Here is a 26,829-nt window from a genome sequence, read left to right on the forward strand (position 1 = left end):
GATGGTTCAACATTCACAAATCAATGTGATACAGCACATTAACAAATTGAAGAACCAAAACCATATGATTATCTCCATAGATACATAGAGAGCATCTGATAAAGTTTAACACCCTTTCATGATGAAAACTCTAAGCAAATTGTATATAGAAGAAATATTCCTCAAGGCAATGTATGAAAAACCCAAGACCAGCTTCATAGTGAATGGGGGAAAGTTGGAAGCATTCCCACAGAGATCCAGAACCAGACAAGGATACCCACCCTCATTATTGCTATTCAATGTCACCCTGGAAGTTTCAGCCACAGTCATTAGGGAAGAAAAAGAAATCAAAGGGATACAAATTAAAAAGGGGGACGTCAAACTATCCCTGTTTAGAGATGACATGATTCTATATATAGGGGATCCAGAAGACTCCACTAAGAAACTACTGGAAATCATAGAAGAGTTTGGTAAAGTGGCAGGATATAAAATCAACACACAAAAATCAACAGCCTTTGTATACATAGACAATGCCATGGCTAAGAAAGAACTTCTAAGATCAATGAAAAAAAAAATCAAATGCCTTGGAATAAATTTAACAAAGGATGGCAAAGATCTCTACAATGAAAATTACAAAACATTAAAGAAACAGAAGCCACAAAAAAGAAAAAAAAAAAAAAGGAAAAATCTTCCATGTTCATGGGTTGGAAGAATCAGTGTCATCACATTGTCCACACTAGCAAAAGCAGTTTACAGATTCAATGCAACCAACCAACATGCCAAGGACATTCTTCTCAGATACAAAAAAAAAATGCTAAAATTCATATAGAAACACAGGAAACCTCGAATAGCTAACGGAATCCTATACAACTAAAATAAAGCTGGAGGCATCACAATACCAGATTTCAAGACATACTACAGGGCAGTTAGAATCAAAACAAACTGGTACTGGCCAAAAACAGATGGATAGACTAATGGAACTGAATAGAAATGCCAGAAATCAACCCACGCATCCATAACCAACTTATCTTTGACAAAGGAGCTAAAATCAATCCCTGGAGCAAGGACAGTCTCTTCAACAAGTGGTGCTGGGACAACTGGATCTCCACAGGCAGAAGTATGAAGAAGGACTCTTACCTTCACCTTATACAAAGATCTGCTCAAAATGGATTAAAGATCTAAATCTACGATGCAATACCATCAAATTATTAGAGAACATTGGGGAAACCTTGAAAGACACTGGCATAGGCAAAGAGTTCTTAGAAAAAAACCCCAGAGGCACAGGTAAGCAAAGTCAAATTGACAGTGAAATCACATGAAATTAAGAAGCTTCTGTATTGCAAAAGACACACTCAAAGTGAAGATGAACCAACAGAATGGGAGAAATTACTTGCAAACTATGCAATTGATAAAGGATTAATAACAGAATATATAAAGAGATCAAGAAACTCAACAACAATACAAACAACCCAGTTAAGAAACAGGCAAAGGACTCAAACGGGACTTTTTCAAAAAGAGGAAATCCAAACGGCCCACAGACACATGAAAAAAATGCTCAGGATCACTAGCCATAAGGGAAATGCAAATCTAAACCACCCCTGTTAGAAGAGCTTTCATACAGAAATCAACAAATGCTGGCAAGAATGTGGGGAAAAAGGTACCCTAATCCACTATTGGTGGGAACGTAAACTTGTACAGTCACTGTGGAAGACAGTATGGAGATACCTCAGAAATCTGAATACAGACCTACCATATGACCCAGCCATCACACTCCTTAGAATTTACCCAAAACCAAATTAGCATATGAGAGAGTTATCTGTACCCTCATGTTTATTGCAGGTCCATTCACAATAGCTAAGATGTGGAATCAACTGAAGACTGGATCAAGAAATTATGGGATATGTACACTATGGAATACTACACAGCAGTAAAAAAAAATGAAATCCAGTCATTTGCCACAAAATGGATGAAACTGGAAAACGCATCACTTAGTGAAATACTCCGGTCCCAAATGCACATACCATGTTGTCTCTGATCTGTGATAATTAACAGAGCATCTAAAAGGTAATCTGAAATAGTGAAATTAATACTTTGAGATGAAATAACTTTGAACAGCCCATGTTGACATTTGAGGAACATTTTTCTTCTTCATACAATTTGTTGAACTCTTTACATAGTATAGAGTTCACCGTATGTGTTATAAAGTTAACTGCAAATAGATCTTAGTAAAAAAATAAGAATGGGACTAGGAGAGGGAGGAGGAAAAGAGCTGGAAGTATGGGTGGGAGGGCAGGTACAATGGGAAGAATCACTACATTCCTAAAATTGTATTTATGAAATGCGTAAGTTTGTATTCCTTAAGTGAAAGTTTTATGGGGAAAAAAACTCTAAATAAAAAACAGCAACTAAAAAAACAACGTGAATGTTACAAAATTACACTTAAAATAGTTAAAATTATAAATTTTATGCTGCATTTTTCCATATATACACATAAAACCACCACATAATTACTAGAATAACTAGAAAAAAATTATATAACAACAACTTTTGAAGAAGATGTGAAGAAATTAGGACCCTCAGAGCTTGCTGTGGAAAAATAAAGTGGTACAGATGCTTTATAAAACAGTGCTTAAGGCCGGTGCTGCAGCTCACTAGGCTAATCCTCCGCCTGCGGTGCTGGCACCCCGGGTTCTAGTCCCGGTTGGGGTACCGGATTCTGTCCCAGCTGCTCCTCTTCCAGTGCAGCTCTCTGCTGTGGCCCGGGAGTGCAGTGGAGGATGGCCCAAGTCCTTGGGCCCTGCACCCGCATGGGAGACCAGGAGGAAACCCTGGCTCCTTGCTTCAGATCGGCGTAGCACACCAGCCATAGCGGCCATTTGAGGGTTAAACCAAAGGAAAGGAAGACCTTTCTCTCTGTCTCAAATAACAAAGTACTCAGCAATTCCACTCTGAGGTACATGCCCAAGAGAACTGAAAACAGATGTCAACACAAAAACTTGCTCATGAATGTTCATACAACAATCACGCATTATGGTCCCTAAGTGAAGACCATGTAAATTTATGCCAACTTATGAATGGATTACAACATGTGGTACACCCACACAATGGAATACCGAGGAATAAAAATGTTTAGGAACAGCCAGATGCATGCTACCATACGGATGAACCTTGGAAACACCATGCTAAGTGAAAATCAATCACAGGGGCCAGGTGCTATGGTGTAGCGGGTAAAGCCACTGCCTGCAGCACTGGCATCCCATATGGGCGCCGGTTCTAGTCCTGGCTGCTCCACTTCTGATCGAGCTCTCTGCTGTGGCCTGGGGAAGCAGAAGACAGCCAAACTCCTCTGGTCCCTGCACCTGTGTGGGAGACCCAGAAGAAGCTCCTGGCTTCAGATTGGCACAGCTCTAACCATTGCAGACAAATAGGGAGTGAACCAGCGGGCGGAAGACCTCCCTCTCTCTCTCTCTGCCTCTCCTCCTTTCTGTGTAACTCTTTCAAGTAAATAACTAAAAAAAAAGAAAAAAAAAGATTTAAATACTAACCAAAAGTCTCGTAAGGCTCATCGTCTTTCTTACTTTCACTGCCACTGCTTGAGATTTCGGAATTATCAGGAAACTCAAACACATCAGCAGGCTTGTGCTTCTGACCAGCTTTCTGGAAGTGAAGAAAACCAAAGTCACTGAACTGGTGCTAACGCACACCAGCAGCAAGCTGCTGGACTTAACAAGGACACTCTTGCTCCTGCTGCCGCCTAGAGAAGCTAGCCACTCTGCTGTTCTCCAGGAGACAGAGGCCTCTGGAATTCTAAGGCCGGCCTGGCAAACCTTTTCTACAAAGCACCAGAGAGCATTTCAGGCTTTGCAGGTCACAAGGTTTCCACTGCAGAGGGAAAGCCCGCAGGGACAGCGCAGCCAGGAATGCGCAGGGCCGGCTTCCCACACAATCTACTCAGAGATGCAGACCTCTGCATTTCACATCATCTTCATGGCACACAACATATCCTTTTTAGTTTATTTTGGCTATTTAAAAATCATCCTTCGTTCCCAGGCTTGTGTATAAAGAGGTAGTAGGCTGGTTTTGCCCCCCAGGCCATAGCTTGCCTAGATCCCTAAAGAGAACGGTGGGCTGTCTCCCCAGAAACATGCCTGCCACCTGGACGTGCACAGCTCTGGGAGCACAGGGGCTGACAGTCCTGGCTGAAGGAGAGCCTGTGTACAGTTCAATATACGGGTAAGGCTCCGGAGGCTGGGGTTCCGGAGGATGCCAGAGGCAGAACAGAGAACAAACGCACTCGCAACTGCCCGACCTCCTGGACTTCATGTGAAATTCCAATGCCACGCGACAGGCCGTTGGAAAATAATTTGGAATTAGCTATCAAGAGCATTAAAGAAATGTACCTGCCATTACATACAGGTATTCTAAAACTCTCCTGAAGAAAAATAAAACTGTAACGTAGACAACATGGAACCTCATGAAATCACAAGCCATTGTCAGTAACACGGAGAAATGGCTGGGAGGAGTGGCAAAATTCAGAAAGCTGTACAATTTTTACACAGTGCTAATTATCTAGATGAAACAAATCTAGGCTTGGAAAAAAATGTTTCTAAAATGTTAACAAAGGTTCTTTTCTAACAGTGGAAAAAGTAAGAAAAGGAATAAACTTTTTTTTTTTACTACCCTAAAACAGAGCTTATCACGTGAAATACAGAAAACTCTAAGGTCCTCACCAAAGCTTACTTTTATAGTCAACTGTGAGAAAAATCACATTAAAAGCTAAAAAGAGAACTTACTTCTTTCATAGGATGTGTTCTTCTTAAAGTGTTCTTTGAACATACTGCACTGAAACAGGAAAAAATAAAAGTTAGGAAATATTTAAAGCAACCAGGGAAAATACCATAACCTGACTCTCTCCAAGTATTGTCTTCCCAAATTACACTGCTCAGTAGCTGTACTAATAGCGCGCATGCAATGGAACTAAAGTTATGACGAAGAAGCAGAACCCAGACCCTGTAAACATACGAGTCAAATTATATCACCAATACATATAAAGTGACCACCTCGGTCCCTCAAGATCATGGAAAACTTCTAATCCTGCTGTCACGCTGGCCCCTGCACCCGGATCTGTCAGGGAAGACTGACTCTCCGCAGAGCTGAGCCAAGGGGATGGATACCAACATGGATGAGACTCCTCACACCCATTCCATCTGCGCCTGGCCCGGGATCACACAGCTTAACAATCCTATGAAGTAGAGGGGGGCCGTGTGACAGCTCTGCACGGGCACAGAGCAACAGGCAGCCAGGCAGGAGAGGAGCCTGCAGGAAAACCCCATCGGTTCAAATCCACAGCCTACCTTCTTCCCACCCCATAACACTCTCCAGTGACCTTGGGCACACCGTAAAACAGATTAAGGTGCGGATCTTCTAGAAGTGAAAAGGAAGCAAATGCAACAACAGTGACTAGACTAACAACTGAAAACACCAGTGGCAAGAAAAACCTATATTAACATCAGCAGTCAGTGAACAAGCACTGAGCACCCTCCACAGCTGAGGCACTGCATGGGGTATTAGAGATACTTTAGTAGAATCCAGTACTAGTTCCTGGCTTTAAAATACACCTTGCAGTTTTCAAAGACTCCTTTGTGGAGGGCAGTATCAGATTAGTGTGTCTGAACCAATATTCTTCAGGTACTTTATTTGACATGATTTCAAACTGTCTCCCCTGTACCCAGGTTCATCAGTTGCCTTCACCGTCTCTTTTGCTTCCTCTGCCTGTGCAAGGTAAGCACTCCTAACTGAAGTACTTCATATGGCTTCCCTGAGAGGGCATGCACGTGCACAGTCATAGCGGATTTCCAAAATCTAGATATTTCACATTTGCAAAGTGATTATCCAACCTACAGTCCATGTCCAAATCTCATCAGCTCTCCAACACCCTTTAGGATTTTCACCCTAGCATTTTCTTAAAAGGGAAAATCAAGGGAACATAAAATGTAAGATTGCACTGGATAGGATATTTTCATAAACTTTCTGATTTGTTTCATGCGCACCTGCGTACTAACTGCGATGCAAAACATCATTGTGTGAATCACAGTTAAAAAAAAAAAAAGAAAGAAAGCTGGAACACTGTTTAGAGCAGTGGTCTCACACCTGGCGCCACCCCCAGTTTCTGGCTCAGTAAGTCAAGGGTTGGGTGGAGAGTTCACAGTTCTCAAGTTCCCACGCTTTTTCTGAGTCTCCAAACCTAAAATGGTACAACAAGTATTTGCTCAATGGCAATTTTATGATTCTGGTTATAATTCAGAGGTTCAGGAAAGCTAAATGACTTAGCAATGATGGTAACAGGGAAGTTTTAGTTCAATTAAATTTAGACGAGTTTATTTGGGCAAAGCAAAACCAGAAAGAATTAGGGAATGGAGCAGCCCCAGAAATATAAGCAAGTTCTGAGAACCACCAGCAACCTGAGCGATCACACATCATTAACTTAATTGGCTGCAGCCTACCCAATCAACCAATTGGTAACACCTTATCCAGTTCATTGCATACAGCCCAGTTAGTTAACTGCTACAGAGCTTTCCCCCAGCCACCTAAGCCCAGTGACCGGCTTGACGTTCAGTTCAAATCCATGGCCTCCCACAAAAATCCAGCAATGGCCACACAGTCAAGTAACGTTAGCAGGAAGCAGAAACCACATCAGTACGCGTCTTAACCTAAATTACTTCCAGCTGTCTCTTGCGTGTGCTCAAATCAAAAAATACGCCTTAAGCTGGAGTCCAGGTGAGGCTTCGTTCAAGAAGGACGCTTGAGACAACCGTGTTTTCCTGTGCATTTTTGAGGGAAGGGCTCAACACATGCCCTAAGTCTCCATCTCCAACAGGTTTTTAAAAACCTTTCGGCGCCTGGATGCCCTGTAGACAACGCTAGAGAGCCCGGGCGTCCACTCACCAATCTGTGAACGACGAATACGACGTACTTTCCAATGCATGCCCCTTTTGAGAAAAGTTGCTCCCCGCCCTGGAACACTCCCGAAGCGGCAGCTCGGTCCCCGGGCAGGGGTGAGGGCCAGCGTTACAGTCTGCGCTTTGGGGTACGAAGGCAGACACGACCCGCAGGGCTGCAGCCCGTCACGTCTGGGGAACAGCAGGCACCAAGCGCCCGCGACCCTCAGCCACAGGAACCCCAAAGTCTCTCCCACCCGCCAGGCCAGGCGTCACGCCCTGACTCCTCCTAGGAAATCCGCACTGAGAGATGCAAACCGAGGCCCTGGGCGAGCTGTCACTTCGACAAGGAAGCTCCACCAGCGCAGCCCCAAAGGCTCAAACCGCGTCAGTCGGAGCGGGACCCGCAGCTCTCACCCTGCAGGCCTCCGGGACCGCACCCGGCCCGGCGGAGCCATCTGGCTGCTCTCTGCTCCCGCGGCGCCCACGAAACTCCCGCCAAGCCCCGCGCCATTTAGAATGGCCAATCCGGGCCGAGCACGCGCCCCGCCTCCCCTCGGCCTGGGTCCCCCGCCCAGGGCCCGCGGCTCCCTTCCGGCCTTGGGCGTAAGTGAAAACGTGGTCCGGATCAACAACTGCAACGGAGCTGGAGGCCAGGCCTTCAAGCTGCCGCTGACGGGCCACCAGAAGGAATCCCACTTTTCCGGGTTTTCCCTCCCACCCTAGACCGGGGCCTGTTTCTCAAGGCTCCGACGGGGGCGGGGCTAGTGCTGAGACGTGGGCGGGCGCGCAGCAGGAAGGGGCGGATCCCAACCCGAGGCCCCAACTGTAGCTTCAGTTGAGCTGTGAAAGCGGATTGAGCCACGAGGCCCCGGGGGCGTTAGAAGCAGCTGCCTGAGCCCTGTGTGCTCCTGCTTCCCTCCCCAGATCTCTGTAATGGGGCGGGTTCCTACCGGAGCCAATAGTCTGCGATTCTTTTCTTTCTGTTTAAAAAGGCGTTATACAAAAAGATGAATTCGCATATAAATAAGATGAATGTAAAAATATAAATCTATGAGAATGTAAATATAAAATGAACTCAAAATGGATCAAAGATCTAAGTGGAAGAGCTCAAACCACAAAACTCTCAGAAAGGAGGACCCTGCTGTGGCATAGCAGGTAAGGTCATCATCTGCAGTGCTGGCATCCCATATGGACACTGGTTCCTGTCCCGGCTGCTCCAACTCCGATCCAGCCCTCTGCTCTGGCCTGGGAAAGCAGTAGGAGATGGTCTAAGTCCTTGTGCCCCTGCACCCGTGTGGGAGACCCGGAAGAAGTGCCTGACTTGAGATCAGCGCACCTCGGGCCCTTGCAGCCAATTGGGGAGTAAACCAGCAGGTGGAGGATCTCACTTTCTCTCTCTCTCCCTCTCTCTCTCTCTCTCTCTCTCTCTGCCTCTCCTCTCTGTAACTCTTTCAAATAAATAAATAAATCTTAAAAAAAAAAAAAAAACTCCTTAGAAGAAAAATAATGCAAAAGCTTCACAAAATTGGTAATGAAAAGATCCTGGAGATGAAAACTGGATGGCTGAGCAGCCACATGACTCTGCTTAGTGCCATAGAACTGTTCAATTAAAAAACATTTAGCCATGAGCTTTTGGCAAAGAGGTTTAAGATGCCCGCTTAGGAGGCCTGGATCTCATTTTGGTGTGCTTGGGTTCTGTTCCCACCTGGCTGATTCCAGCTTCCTGGTAATGCAGCTCCTAACACGAGCTTCCTTGTTCAAAGAAAACTCATTTATTTGAGAGAGTGAGAGGGACACACACACACACACACACACAGGTCTTCCATCTGCTGGCTCACTCTCCAAATGGCTGCAAAGGCCGGGGCTGTCCCAGGAGAAGCTGGGAGCCCAGAACTCCTTCTGGGTCTCCCATGGGGACTCAAAACAGCACCCATATGGGATACCAGTGTTGCGAGCAGCGGGTAACTGACAGCACAGTGCCTGCCGTTCCCCAGCTGCCTTGTACTGTGCACTCTGGGAGGCAGTGGTGATGGTTTCAGTACTTTGGTCTCTGCCACCCACAGGGAGACCCAGATTGAATTCCCTGCTCTAGCTTCTTTGCCTGGCTCAGCCCTGGCTGTTGTGGGCATTTGGGGGTGAGCAAGTGAATGAGAGAGCTATCTCTGTCTTTCTCTCCCTCCCTTTCAAATGAACGAAATAAGTAATTTTAAATGGTTAAAATGCTACATTTTGTATGAATATTTTCACTACAAAATGCAACATGTGACATGCATACACAAGTGTAAAACATATATAATGTAAAGAGTAGGGTGAGCGTGCCTACAACCACCACCGAGTTAGCGTACATAACTGGGATGCTGGTCTATTAGTCCTCTGAAGAACAGACACTCTTAGGAGTTTATGTTGATCACTCCTATGCTGTTCTACCGATACAACCCTGGATAATGTACCAATTATCGTATGTATCTAAATGACTTTTGTAGGTATTGGGAGTTCTATTTCTTACGTGGAGCTATGCTTTTTATATTTTTTATTTCATTTTATTGACAGGCAATTAGACAGTGAGAGAGAGAGAGACAAAGGTTTTCCTTCCGTTGGTTCACCCCCAAAATGGCCGCTATGGCCGGCGCACTGAGCCGATCCAAAGCCAGGAGCCAGGTGCTTCCTCCTGGTCTCCCACACTGGTGCAGGGGCCCAAGCACTTGGGCCATCCTCCACTGCACTCCCGGGCCACAGCAGAGTGCTGGACTGGAAGAGGAGCAACCAGCACTAGAACCTGGTGCCCATATGGGATGCTGGTACTGCAAGGCAGAGGATTAACCAAGTGAGCCATGGTGCCAGCCCCCAGAGCTATGATTTTTAGATTTACTCACATTGTATCCACATCCATATGTAGCTGAAGTTCATTAATTTTCATTGCCTTCTAAAATGCATTTAGTAACTATACCACAGTTAATCTTTACTTCTTGTGTACACATACATCAGTTGTTTTCAGTCTTGGTATCATCAACAAGGTAGTCCTGAACATTCTTGTGCATGTGTGCATGCATGTCTCTTTGAAGAAGCCTGGATCTTCTTCTGGGTCTCCCCAGTGGGTGCACTTGAGCCGTCGTCCACTGCATTCTCAGGAACATTAGCAGAGAGCTGGGTAGGAAGTGGAGCAGCCGGGTCTGGAACTGGCACCCAAATGAGATGTTAACATCACAGGTGGGGGCTTTACCAGCTACACCATACTGCTGCCCCTCCCCCCCATTGCATTTTGATTTTCCTGTCCCTTAAGGTGTCATCTCTTCATTTACAGCTCATTCCCATTTCCTCTTCCATGATGCGCTTGTGCAGGCTCCTGGGCAGCAGCCATGAAAGGGTAATGACCCTTAGGGACTGCAGGTAATTTCCCCACCAACAGGAAGAAACAGGGTTCTTGGAGGGGACTGGGTTGGAAGCTCCAAATTCCAGGCAAGGGGGGATAATGAAACTTCTGTGCTTGCAGGCCTGAGAAATGAAACTTCCCAGCTATGAAGACAGGAAGAGTTTCAGCATGCTGGATGGAAATAAGACAAGCTCCCCCCAAGCAGGTTTCAGAATGAAAAGGAGTTCATAGGCTTGTCACCGGAAAGCCCTGGGCAGGCTAGGGCATCAAGCTCAGCTTCCCCCCAGGGTCCGGGAGGCATCAGCGCTTTGGATCCGTTTTCTTCTTCTCCTGGTTCATCAACTCTTCATCAGACCCCAACCCCCGTGTGCCTGTGCCACTATGGAAGCTGTGACTCTCCCTCCCTCCTCCCCTGGCCCAGGCTCAGGGATCCGTCACTCTATGCTCTACTTCTATGATGTCAGCCCTTCTGTGATCCCCACACAGGGGAGATGGCCCAGCGTTTGTCTTTCTGTGAGAGCCACCCACCCGTCACCTCCATCACCTGCCCAGGGTGCACACAGGGACCAAACATCACACGGGACCAAAGCCATGCACACATGGTGAATTTTATTCATGAGAAGCATGTGCAAATGCTCAAGAAAAGTTCAGTCAGCTCAGCGGATAGCTCCTGGAGACGGGGGCGGGGCGAGGCTACTTGGGGACCACTCTGCAGCAGCTGCCAGGGCTGCTCACTTGGGATGGCAGGATGCAGCACGCCCTCAGCAGGAACCGGAGGATCCTCCTGCCGACCCCGCGACGGCCCTGCCTCTTGCCCTGGGCGCTGGCCTTGGTGTCTGTGGTGTCAGCATCCTTGGGCTCACGGGCTGTGGCGGCGGCGGCTTCTGGCTCTGCAAGGTCCACGTGGCTCCCGGCACTGGGGCTGGAGGGCGACGCTTCGGAGGCTGGCTCAGGGGCGGCGCTGGGAACAGGGCTCCACTCTTGCTGTGGCTGGCCTGGTAGGAGAGAGTCAAGTGTGGGGTCACCTTGGGGGCCTTGGGCTCAGCTCCTGGAGGCCCCGAGGCAGGGGGGAGGGTAAGACTCACTGGAGGCCTGGGAGGAGTTGGGGGCGGCGCTGGGAGCAGGGCTCCTCTCCTGCTGTGGCTGGCCTGGTAGGAGAGAGTCAAGTGTGGGGTCACCTTGGGGGCCTTGGGCTCAGCTCCTGGAGGCCCCGAAGTGGCAGGGGATGTGGGGAGAGGGCAAGACTCACTGGAGGCCTGGGAGGAGTTGGGGGCGGCGCTGGGAGCAGGGCTCCTCTCCTGCTGTGGCTGGCCTGGTGGAGAGAGTCAAGAGTGGGGTCACCTCGGGGGCCTTGGGCTCAGCTCCTGGAGGCCCCGAGGCAGGGGGGAGGGCCAGACTCACTGGAGGCCTGGGAGGAGTTGGGGGTGGTGCTGGGAGCAGGGCTCCTCTCCTGCTGTGGCTGGCCTGGTAGGAGATAGTCAAGAGTGGGGTCACCTCAGGGGCCTTGGGCTCAGCTCCTGGAGGCCCCGAGGCAGGGGAGAGGGCAAGACTCTCTGGAGGCCTCGGAGGAGTCGCTTTGTGCGGAGGAAATATTGACAGACATGCTTTCAGAGGACACTGATACCACAGACAAGCGGTCCTTCTCTGTGGGGTGGCGCTCCCCGCCCTGTGAGGACTCGGGCAGGGATGCAGGGCCCTGGGGCTAAGGGCCTGGCGTCCCCTCAGTCCCCGTGCCTGGCAGCAGGCCGAGGCCCGCCAGGTACTCCTTGGCCTCTGAGTCGCGGGGAATGCCCAGGGGCTGCAGCAGGGTGACAGCGGCCTCCTTCTCCTCCTGGGTGGCTTCTCGGCTGGAATCGAACCACCAGTGTGCCCTGGCATCCTCTGCACTGGGCCTCCCCGAGGCGTGGACAGTGAGCAGCCAAGCCAGTAGCTCCCGAAGGGCCGGGCTGACGGCACGCGGCAGCACATAGCAGGCACACAGCACCGTGTCCTGCAGCTCCTCCGTGTCCTTGCCGCGGAAGGGCAGCGTGGCCGCCAGCATGGCAAACAGCACCACTCCCAGGCTCCACACATCAGCCTTAAAAGCGTCATAGGCCTCCCCGAGGAAAACCTCTGGTGCGCAGTACTCGGGGGTCCCCCAGAAGCCCCTTACCAGTGTGCCCTGCTCCAGCCGCAGGCTCAGGCCGAAGTCCGCCAGCTTGATGGTCATGTGCTCGTCCAGCAGCAGGTTGCCCAGCTTGAGGTCCCGGTGCACCACGCGCTGGGCATGGCAGTAGCTCACGGCGGCCAGCGCCTGGCCGAACAGGGTCCTGGCCTCGGCCTCGGCCAGGCCGCCCTGCTCAAACACGTAGCTCTGGAGCGAGCCCTTGGTCGCCAGCTCCATGACCAGGAACCGGTGCGTCCTCGTGTGCCGCTCCTCCAGCAGCCGCACGATGTTGTCGTGCCGCAGGCTCCTCAGGATGGCTGCCTCCCCCTGCGCGGACAGCGGGCTGCTGGGAGAGCAGTCTCGCAGGAGGATCTTCACTGCCACGTACTTGCCCGACGCCAGGTGCCGGGCCAGCTTCACCAGGCCAAAGCCGCCCCGGCCGATCACGTCCACAAAACGGATCCCATCCAGAGCAGGATGGAAGTCCAAGGGGTCTTCCATGATGCCGGTCACCTAACTACGCTCTCTCGACTCCCTAAATCACTCGACGCACACTAGCTAATCACCGATCCTCACTGCACTGCCTACAACACAAAGGGACCACGGGGGACTGACTACCCAGCTGACTAAGACACAGCACCAGCTACTCTCACTACTCTAGTGGCGAAGCCGCAAGCCTATCTCAATAATGCAGAAAAAACAAAGAGGAAAAGCCACTAAATCCTCGAACGCTGATACTTCTGAGCGTGCTAGCTGACTAGAGTGGGGGAAGCAAAAATAAAGAAAACTGCAAAAAAAGACCAAATGGGCAAAACAACAACGAGGAGGAAAACAACAAACTAAACAAAATGGAAAAAAGCAAAAACCAAATAGACCCAGAAACAAACAACCAAGAAAAAGCACAAGCAACACCAATGAGCGCAAAGGCTGGTTAGATGGGTCCTAGTTACACAGATCACAAAAGAGTGCTCTCTGGGTAAGGCGGACAAAAATCTAGGCCCCCGTAGCAGCTATATATACTTTTTGGGGGTTCACCTCACATAATGGCGCCTTGTGAGAGCAGAGCAAGAAATGGACCAGTCACAGCCCAGCCAGGGACTGTGTAATATGACTTTCATAACAGTGGTGACTTATGAAGTCAGAGCAAGAAATTGACCAATGGGAGCTGTAGTTCATCCACAGTGGTTTTTCTCGATAATCTTCCAATAAAATTAAAACGATACCCAAAGAGTTTTTGGCCTAGGTTGGTGATAGGGCTTGATACTTAATTTTTGAGAAACTCCAACCTATAGATTGCTTGGGTGGCCTTCTCATTACTAGTTTAAATATGATGATACGTTGCATCTTTTGAAGACCTCCTAGTGTCTCCACTTAGTATAGCCCCTCCTTTGTCTTTACTCTCTGAGTGATGGGTCTCAGAATGATGGAACAACATCTCTGGCTTTGGTAAACTCAACAAGTGTTCTGCTGCCCAAGACACCGCCAGGTACACTGTTCGCACCTCCAGAGCTGAGAGGAAGGTGGCTCTGTCACCCTTTCCCCCTAAGTCATCGTCAGATTTCTTGGCAGAAACCCTGGAAGCCCAGAAGGTAGTGGGGTCTGTGCAGTCCAAACATGGAAGGCCCAATCAGAGGCAGCCGAGAAAGCTACATCCTCTGAGACTGTCCTCCACCCGGTAGGGAGGAATCGAGGCACTGCCAGGCACTTGGGGTTTTTGGGCTCCTGTAACAACAACCACCAAAACTCCTGGCTCCTGGCTTCAGCCTGGCCAAGGCCTGGAGGTCATTTATGGGCTGTATCAGAGGATGGAGGAGCTCCCTAGCTCCCTCTCCCTAGCTCCCTCCATCCCTCCCTCTCTCTCTCTCTCTCTCTCTCTCACTAGCACTCTCTCTTTCCCCTCTTCACTCTCACACACATAGAATGCAACTTAGGAAAAAAGGAGAAACTCCCTGCTTCAACTCCTCAGGTCCTGCACTGCCCAGAACTAGGACGGGACGATGGCCGCATCACAGCCTCACATCTGTCTCCTTGGGACAGCTTCGTGCTGAGCCCTCAGGAGCAGTGTTTCTCCCAAGGAAGCGACAAACTCATCTGTCGCTCCCCGTCTTCATGGGGGAACGACACTAAACCCTGCCTAGGCTTCATATCCGAGTCACGGCACCATTATGTCGCTCCCCGTCTTCGTGGAGGAACGACACAGGACCCTGCGCTGTTCTTTCGTCTGCTCGGCCCTCCCCGGGTTTGCTGCTGGTTCTTCCCGGGGTGGCTACCGTCCCTTCCACCTCCGTGGAAGGGCGGTTCCCCCTGCCACATTCCCCACTTCCGCGGGGGAGCGGCACACCGCCGGCCGGCTCTCTCGGGGGCTGCACAGGTGTTCCCCTTAGATGTTCCCCTTAGATGTTCCTGGTGCATGCCGTCTCTCTCCTCCTTTATAGTCCTCTTCCACCAATCCCAACTCTGCTACCCACACGCCGAGTACGCTGCTCTCCTCCAATCAGGAGCAAGTCCTACAGTTTATTGGCTGAACTGGAGGCAGCTGTGTAGAAGCTGTTTTCTTCTCTCCCAGCGCCATATTGTGGGAGAGCAGATGCATAGAATAAGTCTTAATTCCAGTAACTTAGTCTAGTCCGAGTTGCTCCCCACACTCATCTCAGGTAGGAAGTGAGCCCGGTAACCCTTGCCCCCACATAGCAAGTGGATCTGTGTCTCCTGCAGTTCTTGAGGAGCCCCCAGGGCCCAGCACAGCCATGGGCCCCAGGAACACATGATGGTCCCTCTGCACCGACTGCCCACACCCTCTTGGGAGAGGAACCCCTCCCTGGGGAGATGACCCCCTCCTCCAGGATGTCCAGGGACACTGCACAATGCGATTTCTCCATGATTTCCTGCAGTGCTGGTCACCTCCTCAGGGCTGAGAGGAAAGAACCAGCACCCCAGGAATTCTCACTACAGTTTTGCTACAAAAGTCAAAAAAATTAAATTATGAAGACGTTGGGGACTGTTTTCCATTAAGCACAGGTAAAAACTCATCTTTGTAATAAGGTTGGAGTTTTTGAAGGCAGATCAAATAAAGATGAAACTCAGGATACTACCAAAACATCACCAGATATAGAATTCAAAATTTATTTAGGTGCAAAAACTTTTGAAAACCTGTGCATAGTTTGTCCTTAACATACTTTGCCCGTGAATGTTTTGTATCCCCTCTCCTATGCGTGAATTTCAAAAACTGCAACAAATAAGCTCATCCTTTATTTCCATTTTCCATGAGGTTTTCCAAGTCCCTTCAAGTAACCCAGTTCGAGGAAAAACAGAGTTCCCATCCGGACTGCAAAACAGCGTCGGCAAGGACGAGAGACACACCACAGCTCTCCTTCTCATCACTCCTCCCCAGTGCTGGTGGGAGCCTTGCAGACCCATGTGGTTTTAGAAAATTCATCTCCCCCAAGGTAAGTGATGGCCCTGAGGACTCTGTGTCCCCCAGCTCTGCTCAGCAGTAGCCTGAACATGCTGCGGAAAGTCCTATCTTGTCCACGCTGGACTAAAATGAGGAGGCGGAATCTCTGTGGGCACTGCCCCAAGAATTCAATTCAGTGTAAATCCCAAAGGAAACTGCTAAGAAAATGTCTTATTAGACTGTTTTTATTTTTAAAACTATTTATTTGAAAGGTGGAGTTACAGATACAGGGAGACAATAAACACACACGGGTGGAGACAGAGAGAGAGAGGAAAGAGGGGGAGAGAGAGAACTTTCATTCACTGGTTCACCTGCCCTGCCCCCCCCCCCCACAAATGGCTACCATGGCTTAGACTAGGCCAGTCTGAAGACAGGCACCCAAACTCCATCCAGGTCTCCCCTCAGTTGGCAATGCCCCAAGTAGTTGGCCATCTTCCTCTGCCTTCCCAGGCACATTAGCGGGGAGCTGGATCAGAATCAGAGCAGCCGGGACTCAAACCAGCCTCCTGATATGGGTTGCCAGTGTCACAGGTGGCAGCTTTACCTGCTATGCCACAGCACTGGCGCCTAAATTCTGAAGAGCCAAGGCGCCTCCATTTTAAAAAGCAGCCTCCATTTTCTGGAGCAGGCCCAAGTTCCTGTAAAAGCAAACATTCAACAGTTACCAAATAAGGAAATGCCCTGGGCCCAAGCCAATCAGGATCAGCCTCGTCCAACCAAGAGCTACCAGGAATGGCACCGTTCAATCTACTGTAGCCCTGTACCCCAAACCCTTGCTGATGTAACACTGCAGCTTTGTCCTTTAAAAACGCTCCTGAACAAAGCTCAGGGCCTTCCTCTGACCTCCACTGCGTCGGTTGGTTAGATGAGGTCCCTGCCGCAGCTTCTACTTCCAGAGTAAACCTTGCTTTTGCATTTCGGTGAGATCAAGTCTCTGGTGATTTTTGGGGATTCAGTGATCTGGGCATAACAGTTTCTTCTAAGATTTATTTATTTGAGAGATCCGTGTACAGAGAGGGATTGATCTTCCATCCTCTGGTTCACTTCGTACATGGCCGCAATAGCTAGGGAGGGTCAGTTTAAAGCCAGGAGCCTACGGGGCTGGCACTGTGGTGTAATGGGTTCAGCCAGCGGTGCAGTACTGGCATCCCATATGGGTGCTGGCTTGAGTCTCAGCTGCTCCACTTCCAATCCAGCTCCCTGCTAATGTGCCTGGGAAAGCTGCGAAAGATGACCCAGATGCTTAGGCTGCTTCTCCCACAGTGTAGACCCAGAAAGCTCCTGGTTCCTGCTTCCACCTGGCACTTCCCTTGCCATTGTGGCTATTTGAGAAGTGAACCAGCAGATGTAAGACCTCTCTCTTTGTATGTCTGTCTCTCTCTCTCTCCCTCTCCCCTTCTACTCTGTGTGTCTGTGTGTGTGTGTGCATGTCTTGTCTGTTTGTCTGTCTGTATTCCTCCCTCTCTCTCTGTAACTCTACCTTTCAAAAAAATAAATCTTTTTTGCCAGCGCCGCGGCTCACTAGGCTAATCCTCTGCCTTCGGCACTGGCACACCAGGTTCTAGTCCCGGTAGGGGCGCCAGATTCTGTCCCAGTTGCCCCACTTCCAGGCCAGCTCTCTGCTGTGGCCAGGGAGTGCAGTGGAGGATGGCCCAAATCCTTGGGCCCTGCACCCTGGGAGACCAGGATAAGTACCTAGCTCCTGCCATCTGATCAACGCAGGGTGCCAGCCGCAGCACGCCGGCCACGGCGGCCATTGGAGGGTGAACCAATGGCAAAGGAAGACCTTTCTCTCTGTCTCTCTCACTGTCCACTCTGCCTGTCAAAAAATAAAATAAAATAATCAAAAAATAAACCTTTTTAAAAAGCCTAGAACTCCACCCAGGTCTACCACAGGGGTTGCAGGTGCCCAGGTACTTGGATCATATGCCGCTGGTTTCTCAGGTGTGTTAGTAGGGAGCTGGCTTGGAGCCAGGGCTTGAACAGGCACTTCAAGTATGGGATGCTGGCATCATAAGCAGTGTCTTAGCCCGCTGTGCCATACACCAGTCCCCAGAACCAAGCTTTCTTTCTCCCTCCAAATCTGATATCAGTGAAGTAAAGGAGTTTTGCTTGTCCTCAGAGAGGTGTCACAGACTTTTGTCAAACTTGGTTCACTGGGTGTGGTGATAAATAATCTGCACGTGTGTTGATGTGTTTTATCAAGCTGATGAGAGCCCTTGTACTCAGCTAAAGGCTGCTGGGGACCATGTGCTAATGGGGTGGACATGCAGAACCAGTGACAGCCAGGTTACTCATCAACAGAGAAAGTGTCTACACAATGCCTCTTTAGTGGGGCAACGAGACCCAAAACATCACCCTCACCCGTGGCCAGGAAGGGCAGGGGACACAGGCACAGCCCCCTGGGTGGCCACCCCTGGTCACAGTGCCTGAGCTGGATGAGCTCATAATGCAGGTAGCGTCCATGCCAGGGCTCTGCCGGGCCGGAGACAGAGGTACCAGGAAGAGTTCTCCATCCGGAGGGCTTCCAGTGGGGGCTGTGAATGCCAGGATGGTGGGAGCCCTCTCTCCTGGGAAGGGAGCCTGTGTCTGAGTTGGAGTCCAAGGGACAGAGATGTGAGAGAAGGGGCTGGGGGCGGGCAGAGAGAGAGAAGGAATGAATGAATGGGGCTGGTCCTGTCCTGGAGATCTGGACCCCAGTTCTAATGCAGGTTGACCATGGCACCCTCAGATCCCGTGAGATCCTCAGTGTCTGGATCTTTTTCAGCCCACAAGTAATTAAGTTGTCTTTCTTTTGTTCTCATTCTCTCTGTTGTCTTACTGTTCCTTACACTGGCTGATTGAGAGCATTCTGGGTAATGTAAGTTAGCTGTTGTGTGTGCACTCTGTGAGCTGACATAAAATGTGCCTCTGGAACTGACCTAAAGCTGCCTCTGCAGACTGCTCCCTGGACCCCCTGGCCTGTGGGCAGGCTGCCCCACCCCTCAGACACCTGGGGCTGCCTCTAACCTTGGGCTGTGTGGGTTCTGTTCCCAGCCCTTGGGACGCAGCCCCGCATGCTCATGTGCCATCATGTGTCCCCGCAGCACGCACCTGCACGCCTGGAACTATTTACCTGCTTCTCCGCTAGGACTGTGTGAGTGCATGGGGACACGGGGGTTCCCCAAAAGTCTGTGCATGGTGGAGTTAAGCTTGGGTGGATCACTCTCCAAGTATCTGCAATAGCCAGGGCAGGCCCAGGCTCAGGAGCTCAGAACTCCATCCAAATCTCCCATGTGGGTTCTGGGACACGGTCACTTGAGCCATTACCTGCTGCCTCCCAAGCTGCGCATTCCAGGAAGCTAGAATCAGGAGCAGAGCTACAATGTGAATCCCAACACCCAGATGTGGGTTCAGGGTATCCTAAGTGGCTTCTTAACCACCACACCAGATGCTTACCCCCTCAAGTGATTTTTAATCAGTAAAGAAAATGGAATCACGGAGGCCAGCACTGTGGTGTAGCAGGTAAATTTGCCGTCTGCAGCCCCGGCATCCTATATGGATTCTGGTTCAAGTCCCAGCTGTTCTACTTCCAATCCAATTCCCTGCTAATGAGCCTGAAGACAGACCAAGTGCTTGGGCCCCTGCACCCTCATGGGAGACCCAGAAAAAGCTCCTGATTCTTGGCTTCAGGACAGCCCAGCTCTGCCCATTGCAGCCATCTGGGGAGTAAACCCACAGATGGAAGGTCTCTCTCTCTCTCTCTCTATGTCTGTCTCTCTCTCTTTCTCCCCCCCCAACTCTGCCTTTCAAATAAATAAATAAACATTTTAAAAATAAGTAAATTCTAAAAGAGAGACACTCAGGCACAGAGTGCAGGTTTCTGTGAAAACATGAATGGGAGTAAAATTATAAAATCTTAATCAGAAAAACATTGGGAGAAGCAGAAAGAGCATGTATGTTCTGCTTTAAAGCCTGTTACAGTCCTAAAGTCATGCATTGTTTTGCAGATGCAAATATCGCGGTTTTCCAGTCCTGAAACATTGATAAGGTCTGATAGAGTCAGAGGCACGGCGCTTGGCGGGTAGCGAGGAAGACTTTGGTGACGTAAGCAGAACGTGGTCCACGCCTCCGTCTCCGAGGGGAAAGGCAGGCGCAGCATCAGACACGGGTGGCAGTGAGTCCCAGCGGGACAGACAGTCTTGGGTGGAAATAAAGAGTTACTAGATACTGTAACACGCTGTGTTGAACTTCTCTCTCTTGCTATTGTACTATCTCTGTACCTAGGCATTGGACTTTATACTTTTTTCCTAAAAACGCAGCCAGCTCTAGCTGAGAGCCGTGTCCCTGTATCTGTGCCCCAGTTTGCTAGTCAGCACCCATCGAAACACCAGACTCAGGCACACAAACTGTGTCCCTGCACTTTATTATTTTGAAACAACTCTAGAGCAGACAACAGTGTCCAGCTAATACAGGTGAGAGGAAAGTCAGCTGCCTTAGGCTCCCTTATGCATGGCTGTGTTAAAAACAGCATCGGCATTTAATGGAAGGGAATGGCTGTGGCCTAAGGTGTAGGCCAGAGACTTAATTACGGGAGACATAGGCTCTCCATGACTGACTTCCTGTCTCTCCTTGGAGCTCCTGTCTCACTGAAAGCTCTGCGCTTTGCTTATCCCGTTCCCTAAACGCATGAGGCTCATTTCTACCTCTCAGAAGTTAAACACAGCACTTCCTTTCCTTTTCTGGGTCATGTCTAGGTAGCCTGCAAAACTCAGCCAGCACTCACAACCTGTGGGAGGCCTCCCATGAACCAGCATTTCCCTCCACTGCAAGGTCACACAGTGCTGCCCAGGGCACACACAGTGGTACCCAGGTCACAAAGAGTGCTTCCCAGGTCAGACACAGTGCTGCCCATGTCACACACAGTGCTGCCCAAGTCACACAGAGTGCTGCCAGGTCAACACAGTGCTGCCCAGGTCATGAGAGTGCCCTGGGAGGAGGGGATCTGCAAAGCTCATCCTAGGACAACAGAAAAGTGGGGGCAGGAAGCTGGCCACGGAGAAGAGCAGACAGGGGAAGCCACAGCCAGGGCAGGATCCAGCTCATGGGGAACTCCCCAGGGGGAATGCCAAGTCATAGTCTACGGAAGCCATGGCCAATCTTTCCATCCCAAGGCGGTGCCTGTGATGCACCAGTAGATAGGAGCTCTCTCTGCCTCTCAAATAATTAAGAAAAAAAAATGAAAGAATTGTTCCAGTGCTGGGAACCTTAGGAAACCTCCCCAGCCACACTTCAGCCACATTGCACTCCTGCAGCCACTTCCCAGGATAAATGAATAGGGCTCCCGAGGCTGGTGAATGGGAGGGAGACCCTGGGCCTGACACAGCCCTCACCGGCGAAGATGCCGCTAGAACCTTCCACCCTCCATCCACCTGCTCTGCCCCAGCAACTGCGGAGAGCATAGCAGGTTTCTCTTCAGATTATGGTGCCGTGAAAGGAAACAGCAGCTGGGGTTATGGATGGAAACAGAGAAAGAACATTTCAGGGCCTGTGGCGTTCACTGCCGTCTGTGGCAGCACCAACAAGTGCAAACAGTGAAGCCCACAGCGGAGAGGTTCATCGCACTCGGGTTGCACAGATTATTATTCACGGGCACCACACTGCGGAGGGGAAGGAACAGCAGAGAAGGTGACCCAGGTGAGGAAAGGCCTGGAATCAGAAGATCCAGCTCAGCCCCTTCCAGTGCACGTGACCTCAGGCAAGTTAACGGATCTCTGAGCCTTCACGTTTCTCATCTAATACAGAACAGAACAAACTAGAACTATTCAGACAGAACTGCCCTGATCTTTCCACCCTGGCTACCTCAGATCCACCCACATCTAATCTGCATTTTCCATCTCTCCCTTGTGCAACAAGGAGCATCTTACGGACTACCAGTTTCTGCTTAGCCACGGGGGGAGCCTGGCACCCTCTCCAGAGTGCAGCCTTCGTTTTTTTCCTAAAACCGTCACTTTCTCTCTCTGCTGGGTCATTGTCAGTAACACTATGCTCCAGTATCGCCCCACTTAAAAGCCTCCACCATGTGCAAGACAAACCTCGGAGTCTGACGCCTTTCTCCAGTTACCGTGCACTGGTCCGGTTCTGGCACGGCAGAGAAGAGCTCTCTCCTTCTTCCCGAGGACTCTGGCCTCCGTCCTCCCTCCTGCGTGTGCCCAGTGATGTGAGTGGCCACTGCTTCCCTCTGTCCCCAGCCTTCCCTACCTCTCAGTGCTTGCCTCTCTCAGCTCCAGGTGCACCACCCCCATCGACTTGCAAACAGCTTTCAAATCCTCTCCACCTGTATCTCCAGCCACCAGCCCAGTTCAAGCTGTCATCATGCACTAGGCTGTCCTTACCTGGTCTCCACGCTTTGACTCTTTGCAGAGCAGCCAGGAGGTGTCTTCAAAAAGGGAAACTCAGGGAAAGCTGTTCCTTGACTCAAAATCCTTCAATGGGAGCCGAGGTTGTAGCACGGTGGGTTAAGCCACTGCCTGCAATGCTAGCATCCTATAGCTGCTCCACTTCTGATGCAGCTCCCTGTTAGTGGCTTGGCAAAGCAGCGGACGATGGCCCAAGTGTTTGGGTCCCTGAAACCTATGTGGAAGACCCAGATAAAGCTCCCAGCTGCTGGTTTTGGCTTGGCTCAAGCCTGACCATTGCGGCCATCTGGAGAGGGATCTAGAGGGTGGATGATCTCTCTAGGGTTCTTTCAAATAAGTAATTTTTTTTTAAAGAGATAGGGATCAAAGCCTTTTGAACTACAACTTAGAACTGCCAGCCCCAAGCAATGCATTTGTCGGGAATTCACTGCCCTGGGGAGAGCGGAAGGAGCCACGCTCCACAGCACCAGGCTGAGTCCAGTCTCTGGGGGCAGACTGCTAAGCTCAAATTCATCTGGGCCCAGATGAGGATCGAAGTAATTGTGTGCTTTGATTTCCTCATCTAGAAACTGGGGGTAAGTGCAGCACATGGCCCCAAAGTGTGTAAATATAAACTATTAACCCATATAAATGTGTCTGGCAAGGGGTGGGCATTTGGTGAAAAAGTAGTTTAGGGTGCTGCTCGGAACACCCACATCCCACTTGGGTTCGGGTCCCAGCTCTGCTTCCTGCTATTTTGCACCCTGGGAGGCTGCAGGAGGTGGTTCAAGTATTTGGGAACTGCCAGCTGCATGGGAGACCCAGGTAAAGTTCCAGGCTCCCGGCTGCAGTCTGGCTGTGCAGGCATTGGGGGGTGAATCGGTGGACAGACGATCTCATCTGTCTCATTCAAATACAAATTAAAATAAATTTAAAAATCTTAAAAACATGTCTGGCATGTGACAACTTTATACATGTTAGTTATTATCCCAAGTAATCTAAAATAGAGAATGGGAGAAATATTTTGTTGAAAATAAATTTTTTTAAATAATTATTTATTTGAAAGACAGAGTTAGAGAGAGAGGTAGGTCCAGAGAGAGAGTTCTTCCATGGGCTGGCTCACTCCGCAAATGACCTCAACAGCCAGAGCTGAGCTGATCTGAAGCCAGGAGCCAGGAGCCAGGAGCTTCTTCCGGGTCTTCCGTGTGGGTGCAGGGGCCCAAGGACTTGGGCCATCTTCCACTGCTTTCCCAGGCCATAGCAGAGAGCTGGATCGGAAGAGGAGCAGCCAGGACTTGAACTGGTGACCGCATGGCATGCTGGCAGTGCAGGCCGGGGCCTTAACTCACTGCGCCACAGCGCTGGCCCCTAAATTGCTTTTCTGAGATGAGGTAAACGAGGGTGTGTCCCAGCTGGGCCTGGGGTGGGCACAAGCTGAGCTCTGGGGGCAGTAGGGGGGTCACTGCTGGACCTGCCTTCCCTACCTGGGACTCCCAGCCCAGACTCCACCAGGAAACCAGCTCTCCTGGGTGTTGGGGATAGAAGCTTAATTCCCTGGGAACTGGGTAGAAGAGGGTGCTGCTTCACAGTCAGGCATACAGACATCTTGTAGTCAGTTCTATCTATTTTCTGCTCTGGTTGGAGAACAGGTTTGAGACAGTCATTGACTGGCATTTGAGGTGCGGGTGGGCAGTGCTGGTGAGAGCAGCACTGACCCCAGACAGTGTACCAGTAGAGTTCAGAATCATGAGCTTTGCTTTGTGTAGCAGGGTAAGCGGCCACTTGCCATGCCAGCATCTCATCTGAGAATGGATTTGAGTCCCAGCTGCTCAGCTTCTGATCCAGTTCCCTGCTCTAACGCACCTGGGAAGGCAGCAGCAGATGGCTTGAGTGCTTGGGCCACTGCCACCTATATGGGAAACCTGGATGCAGTTCCTGGTTCCTGGCCCAGTCCAGGCTGGTGCAGCCATTTGGTAAGCGAACCAGCGGATAGAAGGTCTCTCTGTATTTATATATATCACTCTGCCTTTCAAATAAATAAATACATTTTAAAAAATTAAAAGCAGTTTTTAGGGATTCAAATCCAAGACTATGAAAGAACTTCCATAGCTCAAGAACACAAAAACCCAAAGAACCCAATTTTTACAATGGGCAAAAGATTTGGATAGGCATTTCTCCAAAGAAATACAAGTGGCCAACAAGCACATGAGAAAATGCTCAACATCACTAATTATGAGAAAGTGGAAAGAAAGCAAAACCACAATGAGATAGTGCCTCACATTGGGTGGCTATTACCAATACACCACCACCTAAAAACACCCCAGAGAGCAAGAAGTGCTAGTGTGGACGTGGAGAGGTGGGAAGCCTCGCACACTGCTGGTGGAAATGTAAAATGGCATAGTCACTATGGAAAACTGTATGGCAGTTCCTCAACAAAATTACACCTAGGATTCCCACGTGAGACAGCAACTCCGCTTCTAGGTCTATGCAGAAAAGAAAGCAAGGACTCAGAGACGTGCACAGTGTGCACACGCAACATTATTCACAGTAGCCGGAAGGCAGGAACAACTCGGGTGTCTCCCAGGGAGGGAATGGCTAAACAACGTGTGGCTATAAACACAGTGCAATATCACTTGGTGTTAAGAAGGAAGGAAATTCTAGCACGTGCTACGACACGGATGAACCTTGAGGAGACTGTGCTAACTGAAATAAGCCAGTCACAAAACGACAGATAAGGTCCCACTTATGCGAGGTACCTAGAGCAGTCAAATTCAGGGCTCCAGAAAGCAGGCGGTGGTCACCAGGGGCCAAGGCAAGGGGAGAATGCGGAGTTGCTGGTTAGGAGCACAGACTTTCTGTTTTGCAAGACGAAGAGAGTTTTGTGAATGCAGGGCACTGATGATAGTACAGAAAGTAAATGCACTTAATTCTACCAGACTGTCCTCTTAAAAACGTGGCTAGGATGGTAACTGCACGCGTGTCCTTTCACCATAAACTCCCCGAACCCCAGCTCATTATCAGCCTCCTTGCAAGAGGAGTTTTGTTTAACATTTCAAGTATTTGTTCAAAGAGTTTACTTAATGGAGATCTTCTACTTTCTAATGGTGCTAAGGGAGGCAAGAGAAAGTTACGCCTGCTCTCAACACCTCACACTTCCATCAGAGCAAGAGAGGAAGGGGAGGGTGAAAAAGGGCTTCCTAACAAGAGAGGCAGAGGGACTGAGAGCCTTACTGTGGCTTCAGCACTAGTCCCCGCGGAATCTGGAGGAGGGACTTTGGGAGGTGACCTGTCATGGGGGCTCTGCCTTCTTAGCCTGGTTAACCCACTCATGGGCTAATGGATCAATGGGTTGTCCAGGGAGGGAGGTGGTACAAAAGCCAGGCTGGCCATCTGTCTCCATGTGAATTGCTGCAGCAAATGTCTGCTTTTGCCCTTTTTGGGTAGGACTACAGAGGCAGATCTTCCACAACTAGTACTCTCCCAGCCTTTCACTGAATGATGTTTTCTAACATCTGTGAACATTATTTTGTGCTTCGGTTTAGTACTGCTTTATTTTGACCTCAATGAAAGTAGAAAACAGCTAATCACAAGTCTTGTTGGTATTGTGTAAACAATACAATCATTAAATGTGCTATATGGAATTGTACTTGTATTCTCTATAAACATTTTCTACAATAAAGCCTGTTCTTTAGAGGCTTTTCATTTTGTGTTTTCTGCCCCACTCAATAGTATCAAACTTTGAGAAGTCTGACAGAAGACATGGTATTCGCTGGATGCTCTTCCTTAACATTATTTGCAGGATTTTTCTGTTATGTTCTGTTTTCTTTCTTTTTTTATCCAGAGAGAGACATACACAGAGAGAGAGAGAGCTCCCATCTGCTGGTTTATTCTGAAATATCTACAATGGCCCCAGCAAGGGCCAAAGCAAGAGCTGAAAATGCCATTCAGATCTCTGATGTGGGTAGAAGCAACCAGTTCCTTGGCCAAGAAGCTGAAATGAGTAGGCGGAGCTTGAAATCAAACCCAAGCATTCTGATGTGGGATAAGGGCATCTTAACTGCTCAACTGAACATCCACCCCAGAGTTCCCGTTAGTATCTAGTTATGCTATTTAATAAAATCATTGTGCCATTTTAGAAGATCAGTCTTTTCTTAGATATAAACTTAATTTCCTCTCAAAAGTACCCAATTTTAAGCATCATAAGAGCAAACAATCTCAGAACAATTTATAACATGGAGAGTATGTCACCATAGCTCATTCCTTTCACTCATTGCCACAACTGAGCAGCAAGGAGAATGGAAGCAGTGAGTGGGTCCAATCTGTAGGAGAGTGGAGGTCAAAGACTAAGTGTTTTGCTTCTCACTTTAGATGTTTCTATTACATAAATTGCCTCTTAAACAGCTGTGTTATTCACAGGTCAATTACTGCTATGCATAGCCATAAGAAAAAGCTATAGTTCCCAGAGAAAGAGGGAAAAAAATAACTGAACAATACAAAAAGTAGATACTATGCTTTTACTCTTAATAGAGAGTGGTAAAACCACCTTAAAACAATGCATTTCC

At 49.4% G+C, this 26,829-nt stretch overlaps 2 protein-coding genes across 30 annotated transcripts in view; one reads left to right on the plus strand and one right to left on the minus strand.

The window, feature by feature from the left end:
- The window catches only part of LOC149127796 (centromere protein U-like), a 133,193-nt gene extending 125,646 nt beyond the window's left edge, over positions 1 to 7,547 (minus strand). For 7 of the 12 annotated variants that reach the window (XR_016228981.1, XR_016228980.1, XR_016228982.1 and 4 more), the window contains exons 1-3: positions 7,335 to 7,547; positions 4,773 to 4,816; positions 3,525 to 3,636 (exon numbers count right to left, since the gene is read on the minus strand). Coding sequence is in view for 9 of the 12 variants with exons in the window: in XM_089325600.1 (XP_089181726.1) it covers positions 3,525 to 3,636; positions 4,773 to 4,816; positions 7,335 to 7,431 (253 nt within the window). In the remaining 3 variants the exon portion in view is untranslated. Of the gene's footprint in view, positions 1 to 3,524; positions 3,637 to 4,772; positions 4,822 to 7,334 lie in introns of all 12 variants that reach the window. The other 5 variants (XM_089325597.1, XM_089325595.1, XM_089325596.1 and 2 more) reach the window with 3 other exon arrangements.
- The window catches only part of LOC149127797 (anoctamin-5-like), an 85,647-nt gene extending 65,542 nt beyond the window's left edge, over positions 1 to 20,105 (plus strand). For 10 of the 18 annotated variants that reach the window (XR_016228990.1, XR_016228988.1, XR_016229000.1 and 7 more), the window contains one exon: positions 1,819 to 2,393. Coding sequence is in view for 8 of the 18 variants with exons in the window: in XM_089325609.1 (XP_089181735.1) it covers positions 1,819 to 1,833 (15 nt within the window). In the remaining 10 variants the exon portion in view is untranslated. Of the gene's footprint in view, positions 1 to 1,818; positions 2,394 to 5,711; positions 6,560 to 15,704; positions 15,883 to 19,879 lie in introns of those variants that run through there. The other 8 variants (XR_016228987.1, XR_016228997.1, XM_089325605.1 and 5 more) reach the window with 2 other exon arrangements.
- Positions 20,106 to 26,829: the final 6,724 nt, after the last annotated feature.

Source organism: Oryctolagus cuniculus, chromosome 2 (genome assembly GCF_051225735.1).
Source record: "Oryctolagus cuniculus isolate XC-2025 breed Fujian yellow rabbit chromosome 2, ASM5122573v1, whole genome shotgun sequence".
Classification (NCBI taxonomy): domain Eukaryota; kingdom Metazoa; phylum Chordata; class Mammalia; order Lagomorpha; family Leporidae; genus Oryctolagus; species Oryctolagus cuniculus.